Source organism: Balaenoptera acutorostrata, chromosome 2, assembly GCF_949987535.1.
Source record: "Balaenoptera acutorostrata chromosome 2, mBalAcu1.1, whole genome shotgun sequence".
Lineage (NCBI taxonomy): Eukaryota > Metazoa > Chordata > Mammalia > Artiodactyla > Balaenopteridae > Balaenoptera > Balaenoptera acutorostrata.
Window position 1 is genome coordinate 2,704,676 of NC_080065.1, and position 12,589 is coordinate 2,717,264.

At 47.7% G+C, this 12,589-nt stretch overlaps 1 protein-coding gene and 1 pseudogene across 1 annotated transcript in view; one reads left to right on the top strand and one right to left on the bottom strand.

The window, feature by feature from the left end:
• LOC130706445 (myosin-13-like) overlaps nt 1-10,837 on the top strand; it is a 29,535-nt gene extending 18,698 nt beyond the window's left edge. The window contains 9 exon segments of the mRNA XM_057538525.1: nt 3,246-3,389; nt 3,475-3,631; nt 5,448-5,472; nt 6,273-6,387; nt 7,431-7,523; nt 8,940-9,003; nt 9,095-9,193; nt 9,298-9,401; nt 10,618-10,837. Of these exon segments, the coding sequence (XP_057394508.1) occupies nt 3,246-3,389; nt 3,475-3,631; nt 5,448-5,472; nt 6,273-6,387; nt 7,431-7,523; nt 8,940-9,003; nt 9,095-9,193; nt 9,298-9,401; nt 10,618-10,737 (921 nt within the window). The 3' untranslated portion in view covers nt 10,738-10,837.
• On the bottom strand, nt 366-2,027 carry LOC130706444 (UBX domain-containing protein 4-like; annotated as a pseudogene).
• Nucleotides 10,838-12,589: the final 1,752 nt, after the last annotated feature.

The window sequence follows — 12,589 nt, forward strand, 5'->3', positions numbered from 1 at the left end:
AGCAAGAAGAGAAAAGTTAAACCCAAATTATCATCTGATTGGCTAGTTAAAATGCTCTGACTCAAGATCAAATTATTCAGTGACACACCAGTTACTTTGTGCGGGCTGAGGAGTTCTGGAGCAAAACAGCCCTAAACAAAACATATCATTTGAGAGCACAGGGCTAATGGGCATATGAAATACTAAACAAGAAAGCTGATAAAGGGAGGCTGTCACAGACCTTTTCTTATTTTAGGCTTCTAGCAGTTGGTTACCATATACAAGGACCTAGCAGCCAGTTATTTTATCTCTTGACTTATCTGAGGTTAAACAACTTTAACCCACTAAGCAGGAATAAAGAGACACTTTGTAGGTGAGTTGGAAAACATAAAGCAGTCCCACTTCTCCAGTAGAATTTTAGTTGAATTAAATCATAAGAGAAACAATGATTACTGCACATATTGTCCTTGTCACACTACATCTGTTGAGTAGAATTTCCATTCCAAGTGTTGTTTTCATCTTCACCATCGTCTTGAGTCCTCAATCTGTATATCTTGCCCTCCTTTTTCAAGTCTTCCCCCCGTTTCTCCAGCACTCTTTTTCTGACTGGTTCCCTTTTTTCTGAGTTGCTAGAGGATGCAAGGTTTGAGGATTCCAATGATGCTGCTCTCACCGAGGTCTGTGCAGGAGGAGGATTACCAAATAAGAAGTTGCTAATCAATCTCCAGATGGCAAGGAATGGGTAAAGTACTGTCCCCAAGAATGTCCAAAAGTCGCCACTGGAAGAATGTACCATGGATGTAGTTGGTCTTCCTGCTGGCAACAGTACCACTGAAGCACTTGGGGCAAGTTCCAAATCCAGTAATTTCTTTTTATAATCTTCTTTGGTAAATTCCCTCCTGGGAAACTTTGTTGCTAATGAAAAATTACCGTAAGTGTTGCCAACAGTCTGTGCAGCAAACTGCCTTGCTTCTTCTAGAGGAGCATCAGAAGGGAACTGATTTGTGAAGGAAGAACCATCAGGAAGAGGGAATTGAATTCTCGCAACATTGTTTCTTTCTTTTGTGGAAGAGTCTCTCTTGACTTCCATTTCTGCCTGTTTGGCCGGCAGGGCAGCAGCTTTAGCAGCTTCTACTTCTTCCTTTGTCTTTGCAAAACGAGCAGCTCTCTCTGCACGGTCCAGTGCAATCTTCTGTTTTATACGCTCTCGAGCTGCCCTATCTTCTGCCTTTTCTCTGTTCCTTTCCTCTAACACTCTTTTTGTTAATTCTTCTTCTTGCTTTCTTTTATAATCCAACATTTCTTTTCCAGTTTTCCTCCTCTCAATTTCCTCCTTAATCTCTCTCTGTTCTTCCTCTTTCCTTTTCTCTTCTCTCTTTTCTTCAAGTTTTTTGGTTAGTCTTTCCACTCTGACGGTGAGCTCCTCTGTAGGTCTCTGATTTGAACATCCACCAGGCTCTGGAGACACAGTGGCCTGGCCTGAAATTTCTCCTCCTGTTGCAGAATCTGACTTTGTGTCAGAAGTGGGTGGTGTCTCACAGAGCTCTACATTTCTGGACTGACAGTTTTCAGAAGTGTTGTTCTGATCAAATGAGGTGGATGGAGTAGAGACTGAACTTTCTCACTGGCCACTATTTGCCACTGATATTTCACCTTTTAACGAGTGCATCTGCCGGACTCTGTGGATTCTGGTAACAAGTTCATCTGCAGGAACACTTCCTGCTATTACTTCCAAGGGAATTCCACTGTCTCCAATAAAGAAACTGGATGGAACACACACTACAGGATAGATCTGTGAAAACTGTAGGCAGGCTTCACTTTTGGTATCGATTTTCACAGCAACAAAACCGTTTGAAGATGCTTCTGTCACTTGCTCATCTTCCCAACTTGCAGCCGTCTGTGTAGCCTGTTCATCATCACCTGCCACGAACACCACGAAGACCGCGCCGCTCCTCTCGGCCGACGCGATGGCGGCCGGAATGGCGCCCTGGAACCCCAGCATCGCTGCCCTCGGGCACAGGCGCTCGCTCGGCGTGTTGCCGCCTCGGTCCCGGAGCCGGCCCCACCCTCTCCGTCGTTGGGCCCCCGCGGCCCGCCTCCGGCTCTGCACCGGCGCGCAGGCCCGTCAGCGGCTCCCAGGACGCGTGCAAGCGCGCAGGCCGAGGCGCGCCCCGCGACGCATGACGCCACGCGTCGCCGTTGGCAGCGCGCCCCGTCCTTTGTCTCGTTGGCAAGTCGGTACGTGCGGGAGCCCGGGAGACCGCAGGCCATGCAGTCCCGGAAGTGGAAGGAGCGCCCCAGTTTCTGAACCTTCAGGACACACAGATTTTTCCATCTTCCTTATGCTATTTTGGATGTCCCTCTCTCTCTAGTTTAGGGCGGTGGGGCAGAAGGGCTTCCTTTCCTCAAGAGATTTGGTCTATATCAACAAATCTCCTCCCTTTTATCTTTTCAGTAAAACCCTCAAAGCTCTTCTGAGGATTCGGCCTTTTGGAAAATAAACGCTAGAAAGGCTTACAGGCTCTCTCGCTTTTATGCCCTATTTTCTACCTTTCCTGAGTAATGGAGTGCCAGTTGTATGCTTCAAGGGGAGGGAAAACAGAGAGGGGAAAATTAGGTAATAGTCTCAAAATACTGTTCAGGCATGGACCATGCTTCAAGTCCAAATGTTTTAACTATTAGGGCAGCGGTGCAGGGAATTCTGGAAGCCTTGAAAAGACAGGGGAGAGCAGAAACAGGTCATGGAAGAGGTGGTACTTCAGAAGAGCTTTGAAGCTTGCTAGATGTAATTCCAATGTAGATATATTCCAGACAAAGGGACCCACGTGAGCAGAGGTATTGAGGTGGAGATTTACAGAATACACTGGAAGAGTTTTTCCCGATCTTCCAAGCGTGATCTCATTGCAGCACTCATAGCAAATGGGGTAAACAGAGGCAAGCTGCTGTGGCCTTGGCCAGCCTGAGTTGCACCTGGCCACCCTGAGGCTGAAGGGCTCTGTAACTTTGCACACCTGTAACCCTCTTCTGGCACACAGAATGGCATGCGGACTTGGGGGCATCAGACCAGAATTGGTTATACAGTTTGACCAGTCTTAGATTTATCAAGAACAGTTATTTACGGATCATCTCTGGGCACAGAAATGATCCATAAAGTTAACCACGGTAATGGGGTAATCTCACCACAATATCTCACCATGTTCACCCCACTGGTAGGTCACCACATCGGCTCTCCCACTCATCATGTGATTTTTCCTCTCAATATCCAGACACTCACTCCGAACAGTGACCAAGTCTTCCCCATGAACCCTCCCAAATTTGACAAGATCGAGGACATGGCCATGATGACCCACCTACACGAGCCAGGAGTGCTGTACAACCTCAAAGAGCGTTACGCAGCCTGGATGATCTACGTGAGTACCCTTCAACCTCTCTTTATTCCATTTCCTTCTCTTAGTAAAGTCAAGATCCATAGGTTGAATTTTCTGATCTTCTCAGACCTACTCAGGCCTCTTCTGTGTCACCGTCAACCCCTACCAGTGGCTGCCAGTGTACAACCCTGAGGTGGTGACGGCCTACAGAGGCAAAAAGCACCAGGAGGCCCCGCCCCACATCTTCTCCATCTCTGACAACGCCTATCAGTTCATGTTGACTGGTGAGTAATTTCTTTAATCCATATTTTAAAAAATAGTTTTAGTGAAGTATTCAAGTCCTTTAACTGCACTGGTTCTTAGTTAATTACTCGAACCCTTCACAGGCTTTGGTCATCCAAACGGTGCAATGACCAAAGTGACCTCAGTAGATTCAGAGGATGTCAGGATGGAAAGCCAGGGGCGCAGTATCTTCCATTACCAGTCACGGTTCTTAAGCCAGAGCTTGGGACTGAAGCCACACTAAGTACATGCTTCTCTGGGGGTGGATGTGAAGCACAAGGAGATGTGCTGCCCCCACCTCCAAAGAAACCCCCAACAGGAACACACTTGGAAGAAAGACTATATTAGTAGCCACTTAGGAATGCAAAGTTGGAGAAATGGGCACAGCAACTTCCCTTCACCTGTTTTCTCAGGCTCCCTCTTTCTCCTCCTTAAATTTCCAGAATAGCAGATGAAATAGCAGAGACGTGGTAATACTGTCACCCTTGTCATGCCTAACATCACTTCGGTCTGTTCCACTTTCACCTGATTTGACTTGGTATAGAGAGAAGAAGTAGAAGCAAGCATCTGAGATCTGAAGATGCTTAAAAGTCATCCAGGACAATGTTGCCCAAACTTCAGCCATTCCAATTTCACATTCGCAATCCTGGCCATTTCTGCATATTTAAAATCTTTCCTTATAGTGACTGAAGTTCCGTCCATTTCAAAAAGGAAGAATAGGGAATTCCCTGGCGGTCCAATGGTTAAGACTCTGTGCTTCCACTGCAGGGGACACAGATTCGATACCTGGTCAGGGAACTAAGATCCCACATGCCACGTGGCGTGGCCAAAAATAAAAATAAAATAGGAACCGAACAAATCTGCCCTTTGATCTGGAGGAAAACTATTTTTTAAAAAAAGGAAGAATAATATTACTATTAGTATTAGTTTCTTAGGACTGCCGTAACCAAGTACTACACACTGGGTGGCCTAAGCAACAGAAATGCATTGTGTCACAGCTCTGGAGCCTGGAAGTCTGAGATCAAGGTGTCAGCAGGGTTGGTTCCCTCTGAGGGCCGAGAGGGAGAATATGGTCCAGGCCACTCTCCCAGCTTCCAGTGGTTTGCTGGCCATCCTTGCCATCCCTTGGCTTATAGAATCATCACCTTGATCTGCACTTTCATCTTCACATTGTGTTCTCATCTGTCTCCAAATTTCTCTTTTTATAAGGACACCAGTCATATTGGATTAGGGGCCCACCTACTCCAGTATGACCTCATCTTCACTAATTACATCTGCAATGACTCTATTTCCAAATAAGGTCACATTTTGAGGTACTGGGGGTTAGTTAGGGCTTCAACATATTAGTTTGTTGGGGGGAACACAATTCAACCTATAACACTCTTGTAAATGGAAAATCACGGTCACTGTCCACAAGTAGAAAGTAAAGGTGAAAGAAAAAGGCAATGACAACAAATCAGTGTCCATAAATTCTAACTAGAAGCTGTGGCTTCTTACAAGTTCTAAGTCTGAGACTTGCTTTCTTTGTTGAAAAGGGAGATAAGAAAGTGCTATTGAGGAGGTAAAGATCTGTGAACACGAATAACTTCCACACTGTGGGACTCACCGTTCACTTCCCATGCTGCCCACGTTACACATCCAGCATTTGCACAAATTGTCTCAAAGAAGATTCGACATGCCCAAATCATCACACCACTAGTTAATGGCAAAGCCAGAACTAGAACTCATAGGCTCTGTCTACCCCCAATGTTGCCTGATTTGTATATCCTGCCTGTATGTTGTTTATTTATTCTGTCCTGCTTCCTTGTGCATTTCTAGATCGAGACAACCAGTCCGTCCTCATCGCATGAATAATCTGTGTTGTTGCCATGATGACTTGGAAGGGGCTGTCCATTCCTTCTGCTCTCCTTTAGCTCACTTACTTTTTTTAAAAAAATTATTTTATTGAAGTATACTTGATTTACAATGTTGTATTAATGTCTGCTGTACAGCAAAGTGATTCAGTTATACATATATATTCCTTTGCATATTTTTTTCCATTTTGTTTTATCACAAGGTATTGAATATAGTTCCCTGTGCAATGCAGTAGGACCTTGTTGGTTATGCATTCTATATCTAATAGTTTGCATCTACTCATCCCAAACTCTCAATCCATTTGTCCTCCATTCCCCCTTTCCTTGGTCCCCTTGGCAATTACAAGTCTGTTCTCTATGTCTGTGTATCTCACTTTATTTTATTTTACTTTATTATATTTTATTTATTTTTGGGTGCGTCGGGTCTTAGTTGCAGCACTCGGGATCTTTTGTTGGGGCACGCGGGCTCTTCACTGTGGTGTACAGGCTTCTCTCTAGTTGTGGCAGGCGGGTTTTCTCTTCTCTAGTTGTGGCACACAGGCTCCAGAGTGCGTGGGCTCTGTAGTTGTGGCACGCGGGCACCAGAGCACGTGGGCTCTGTAGTTTGTGGCACGTGGGCTCTAATTGAGGCGCGCAAGCTCAGTAGTTATGGTGTGCGGGCTCGGTTGCCCCGCGGCATGTGGGATCTTAGTTCCCTGACCAGGGATTGAACCCGCGTCCCTTGCATTGCAAGGCGGGTTCTTTACCACTGGACCACCAGGGAAGTCCCTCTCACTTACTTTTAAATCAACAGCGGAGAATCCGGGGCTGGGAAGACAGTGAACACCAAGCGTGTGATCCAGTACTTTGCAGCAATTGCGGTCACTGGGGAGAAGAGGAAGGCGCAGCGGCCGGGCAAGATGCAGGTGAGCAGCTTCCTGCACCTGGAAGGCTTGCTGGAATGAGTATAACTGAAACCCCAGGTGAGCCCCAAGTGTCCGCAGGGCTTTGTGCTCAGCAGAGATGCACAGCACGAGGTCCTGCCCCAGGGGGTGTTTACGGGGCAAGGCAGGAAATGGCTCCACCTTGTGGACTCGGGCTCTAGCACCAGCTCCATCAGCAACAGCCGAGTGACCTTGAACAACTCCACATCCTCCTTTGGCGAAGGAATGGTTTAGGCCAGTGGTTCTCAAACTGGAGTGCACGTCAGAATCACCAGGAGGGTTCGTTAACAATGGATTGCTGGTCCCCAGGCCCAGAATTTCTGACTGAAATTCCTGTCTCACATTCAAAATCCTGGCATGTTGCATTTCTGTCATGTTCCCATTGTTCATGCCCTGTCCAGGGATCACACTTTGAGAACCACTGGGCTGGACAGTAGTTTCCAAACAGCTCTGAAGTCAGAAAGGCAAGCAATCATGTGGGGAAGGGGAAAAGGTGAAAACTCTGCTTTCTATAAGCGGATTTCTACGTAATAATTCTCACAAAATATTTTATGCAACTTAAACATTTTTTTGAGAACCACTGTTTCTATCATATGGGTCACTTTCATTGCTCACAGTCTGTTTCTACTTCTGAACCCGAATATCTGTATAAATGGGTCCTGGTGCATGCAGGAACAGAGGTCTATATTTTACAAATCCATAATTTATAATAAAATGTTATCAGAGAAGAAAGGCCATCTGGGAGATTGAGAGGTAGCGGGTAGGGCTCCAACCTGGAATCTGGTGTGGCCAGAAGCCACTTTGATGCTGTGCTAAGACTCCTTCTACGATGGGACCTTGAAGCCTCCTTGGGTGGGGTGGGGATGGGCCTGTGGGTACTCAGCACAACTGTACCTGCCACCAGCCTGAGCTGGGCGACATCTCTCCCTGGGACCTTCCCAGAGCATCCACACTTTTGAGTCACTGGGAAGTTACTTCGGAAGACATCCAAAGTCCTCTCTTTTCCTCTTCTCACTTATTATTAGGGAACCCTGGAAGACCAGATCATCCAGGCCAACCCCCTCCTGTAGGCCTTTGGAAATGCCAAGACCGTGAGGAATGACAACTCTTTGAGATTCCTTAAGACTCAGTCCAATTGTCAATGACCCCCAGAAAGAAAACCCTCTCCTCCAATGCTGAATATGAAAAATGGCCACATAAACTAGGATATACCTGGCCTTAGTCTACGCCCAAGCGCTTCAGATCAAGCTGCCCAACCGGGATATTCTGATAACCCTTCAAAGAACATTTTGTCTTATTCCCAGCCGAAGGAAGATTTAGCTGTCCTTCCCTAACTAATCAGCATCACCTCAGAGCCTCCTGAAGTCACAAGGATTCAAGATTCAAATTCCACAAGTACAAAATGACTTCTCTACGCTAAAATTCGTCTCTTCAGGTGGAAGCATTTTAAAATACATAAGTCCATTGAACAGTATCCACTGACTTATTAGCCATGAAAACCTTAGTGTAAAGTTAGTTAGCAGATCTGACCTTCTCCAAGTCAGGAGGTGCTGGGAGGAGGGAAAACCTGGTGGAGGCAGCAGAGCTCAAAAATTGGGAAGAAGTTGAAACTGAAGATACTGAAGGATATGTCCCATCCTTCAATGTTTCACTTGGGATTAGCTCAACCAAAGAGGCATTTACTTCCGACACTGGCAAATAAACAAGTATCCAGTCTCCTATCTAATTTCACTGGCCAGCAGAGCAAGTACCCAGAGGCACTTGCATTCAGCAGCTAGAACTCCTGAAGAGCGAACACATAATTCACATAAACCTACACTGGTCCTTCATTAACTCTTCTTAGGCTTCATTCAGAGAATACTGAGAATACTACTGAGGATGTACTACATTCCAGGGTCTGTGGGTGAACAAGCAAGGCAATATTTTTGCCCTCCAATTGGCTCACAGAGTGGTAGCGACCAATTAAGCAGATGATGTAAGAAGGGAGTATACACACACACATATATACTATATATAATTCCACCCCTCACTCCCCAAGATTGGGGGAACCCAAGTGCTGAGTGGATCTTTGGGGAGCCAGGAGGCCTGGCCTGGGAGCTAGGTTTGCATGTAGTAAGTAGTAAGGAAAACTGAGGCAAGAAATCTCAGAAGTAACATCCAGAGGCAAAAAAGAAGTCAGATAGTCCAACCAGGTTATCAGTTCAAAGGTGTTACAAAGAGTTTGAGCAGGATAAAGACCAAGGAGACAGTCAGGTGTGAGGTGGTCCCAAACAGAGACTCGAGAGGGAGCCTGCAGGCATCCCCAGAGCTGTGGGAACAGGGCCAGGTGCTCTGGGCAGAGCTACCTGAGTCTTGGCTGAGCCGGCGTGGGGACCAGATGCCAAGCAAACAGAGAGGAGGAAGGTCCTCATGCTTCTGGCATCACCTCCTCCGTGAGCCTACACAGCCCACCCATCCTCAGTAGCACCTAACAGAAGCCGGCTACAGTACCATAGAAAGAAAATAACTGTGTTTTTCCATCTGTCTTTGGACAGGGGACGTTCCTTCGCATTCACTTTGCAGCCACAGGAAAGCTGGTGTCAGCGGACAGTGAAACCTGTGAGTCCAAACACTCTATCTGGCACCTTGGCTTTGGCCACAGAGGCATCTCCTGGGGACCCTAAAATCACATCGTTTTTTGTTATCTTAGATCTCTTAGAAAAATCCAGGGTGGCATTTCAGTTATCCCATGAGAGAGGCTATCATATTTTTTACCAAATCATGTCAAACAAGAAGCCGGAACTTATGGGTAAGTTCCTTGGTTATCATTCTCATCTTCCAAATCGATCACATTGGAAAAAAACTCAGAGTCAGTTGTGCATAAGATGCTAAAGGGATCCTTCTGCTTCACAGACCTGCTTCTCATTTCAACCAACCCCTTTGACTTCCCCTTTGTGAGCCAAGGAGAGGTCACCGTGGCCAGTATTGATGACAGTGAGGAACTGTTGGCCACTGATGTAAGTATTTTGTGTGTTTATTTACTTAAGTAAGGAATTGTTGAACTTATGAACTGAGAGGTACCCATGATCTCAGGAGGAAGCTGGGATGCAGGGATGCTCAGTGATTAGACCCAAGAGCTCAGAGAATTAGTACAGATCACACCCCTCCCCCACTTGGTTCCATTTCAGAAGATTCCAGGAAATGGGAATACAGAAAGTTCTCCAAAATAGGCCTTCAGTTCCATTCTCCAGCTTTTTAGAGTAAATGTTTGCATGGATAAGGTCTTTAAAGTTTTTGTTGGAAGTTTTCAGGGTACAAAACCATCTACATGGTTCTTTTAAGAAAATCTAGAAAATACAGAAAAGTCTAAAGCAGGAGAAAACAGTCCCGCTCTGCAGCAGCCGTTCCATTCCTCCAGCTACCTGCCACCTCGGGCTCACAGTAGGCACCCACCTCCTCAACACACCTGTCAGGCCTCTGGCCTTTAGCTTTGGGGAGTACCTCCAGGGTCAATAACCATAATATTAACTGAGTGCATTGAGCACTCACGCATACTAGGAACTGAGAAAAGAGCTTTGCCTCAACAAAACCTCTGGGATCAGCACCACTGCTACCCCCGTTTCATAAAGGTAGAAGCTGAGTCTTAGAAAAAAAACACACGATTTGCACGAAGACAGTTTGTAAACGACGGTCTGAACCCAGATCTGCCCAACCCCAGAACTTGCATTTTTAACCCTAACCCTAAGACCCTGACCCTGACCCTGACCCTGGCCCTGGCCCTGGCCCTAACCCTAACCTCATAGTGTTGCTGACCCTTCCATTGATATAATTGTATGTAATTGAACTTATTCAACAAATCTATTAAACATCTGCCCTCTGCCCAACACCCTCCCAGGTGTTGGAAATGCAATGAAAATACTCCATAAGATGCACACCTGGTGGGCACATTGTTAACAAAAGGCTTTTACATTTTCACCAGTAGTTTCTCCATAAGGTCATCACTTGCCAATTAATGACCATGCTGTTTAGGAAGCTCATTAAAAACCCAGGAGTCACGGTTCCCGGCAGGCTCTCCCGTTCTCCCTCGGGCACTCTTCCACCCTCTCTAGGTTTCAGTTTCCAGGAACTCGAGCCTATTGAGAGAGTGAGGAAATAGCTAATCTGGTTTTTGGATGATAGACCATAAACCAGATTTAAAGAAAAATATGTCATTGCTGGTTTTCATTCAAACAGACAGGTATAATGAAGGAAGGAACCCCTCTGGCCCTCCAGGAGTTGCCTGGGAACCTAGTCTGCGAAATACTTATACATCAAGAGATGGCTCTGAGCTGGAATTCTACAAAAGAAGAGTAGAGCAACCCAGTACAGCTTTATACCCCCTCAGCCACAGGAGGAGAATGGCTGCAGGCTACTGAAAGCCAGCAGCATTGACAAATAAACTCCCCCCAGCCTTTGCCAAACTACAGTGGTACCTCTGAGTTCTCTGTTTCCTTCTCTATTCTGACTCTTTTCTCAATAAATCCACATTTCTTAATATAGTGTCACAGTGGAAGCAAAACAGACCTTCAATTTTCAGACCTCAATTTATAAAGCAAAGGTTCTAGGGGTTTTGATTTTTAAATTAAAGGACCACAGAATTTGAAAATTGTACAGGTTCTAATTCTTCAGTTCCAAGACACCAACACACTGCATGCGGTCCCCATGGAAAGGCCCCTCTCAGCAGAAGCTCCACCGATTCCACAATGAAAGGGCAGCAAGGTGCCCTTCTCCCTTCTCTGCTGCCTGGATGGCCCCCATGTTTTTCAATCCATGCCCCCTGGCAAGTTTCTAAGGTGCAATTCTGAGACCCTTCCCTTTCCCATCCCAGCAGGTGGCCAAGGGCCGGCCGGGCTGGAGACGTACAGGAAGCAGAGCTGGGCCAGCTGGCCAGAGTGGGGTTTGGGGGTTCTCAGCAGGAGAAATCACCATGCAGGATAAATCCCTTGGCCTTGCCATAAGCCAAGGGCAAGTCTCTCAGGGCTACAGGCCCTCTCAGGTTCTCCTTGCAGAGACCTCGCGTGGGGCACTTGGCTACTTGCGAAAACCGCGCGGGAGCGAGCTTTACACCAGCAGTTGTTTTGTAAAATTGGACAGGGTAGGCTCGGGCCTGTCCTCAAAGCCTCTACTCAAAGGCGAGCCCTTCCTGCGGCCGCCAGGTTACGGGGCTCCGCGACCGTGCCGAACAGCTCTGGTGTGAGTCGTGCTTCCCTCCTCCACCCACCCCCACGAGCCCCCGTCCCCTTACCTGCGGCCCGCGGTCCTCCGCTCTGCGCTCCGATGCCGCTAGGGTGCCAGGGACCCACGGGAGGCGTCGTTCCCGGCCGCCGCGCGCTGGCTCCCCGGACCCGCGCCGGCTCGCCGGGGGCCGACGGCGAGGAGCCCCGAGGACGCCCCGCGCCAGGTGCGCTCCGGCCGGGACGCCCACCTCCGGGAGAGGCGCGCGGACCGCCGGCGCGCTCAGGGGAGCCGCAGCCAATGCCGAGCAAGACCCGCCCCGCCGGCGCCGCGTCTGCGCGGCACAGCACGGTCTCGGCGCTCCGGCCACGGGCGCCTGGGGCCGGGCGTCCCCTCTCCTGCCAGCGCGAGGCAGGAAGCGGCGCCCCTGCGAGGCCGCTAGCGATGCCCCGGCGCGCGGGCCCCTGCGGCGCGGAGACCGCTCCAGGCTGCACTCACCGAGGCCAAGGCCGCCAGCAGGAGCGCTTGCCGGGACCCGGCTCGGGCGGCGGAGCTGCAGGCCCCCGCAAACAACCCAGTTTTCTAAATGGAAAAAGGACTTGAAAAGACCCTTCTCCAGATAAGACATACAAATGGTCAACAAACACCTGAAGAGATGTTAAACATCGTTAGTCACGATGGAAATGCACATTAATACCACAACGCCGTACCCCTCCACAAACACTAGAAGGCCTATAATCAAGAGAATTAAAAATAACAAATTTTGGCAAAAATGTAGAGACATTGATACAGAGTTTCCCATGGGGAAAATGAATCGGTCCAGGAGACGGATGGTGAGAATATTTGTACGACAATGTGAATGTAGTCAATGCCACAGAACTGTATACTCAAAATGGTTTAAATGGTAAATGTTACTTTTAATCACAATGAAAAAAATGAATGAAGCACTGATGATACATGTTAGAACATGGATGAACAATGAAAACATTCT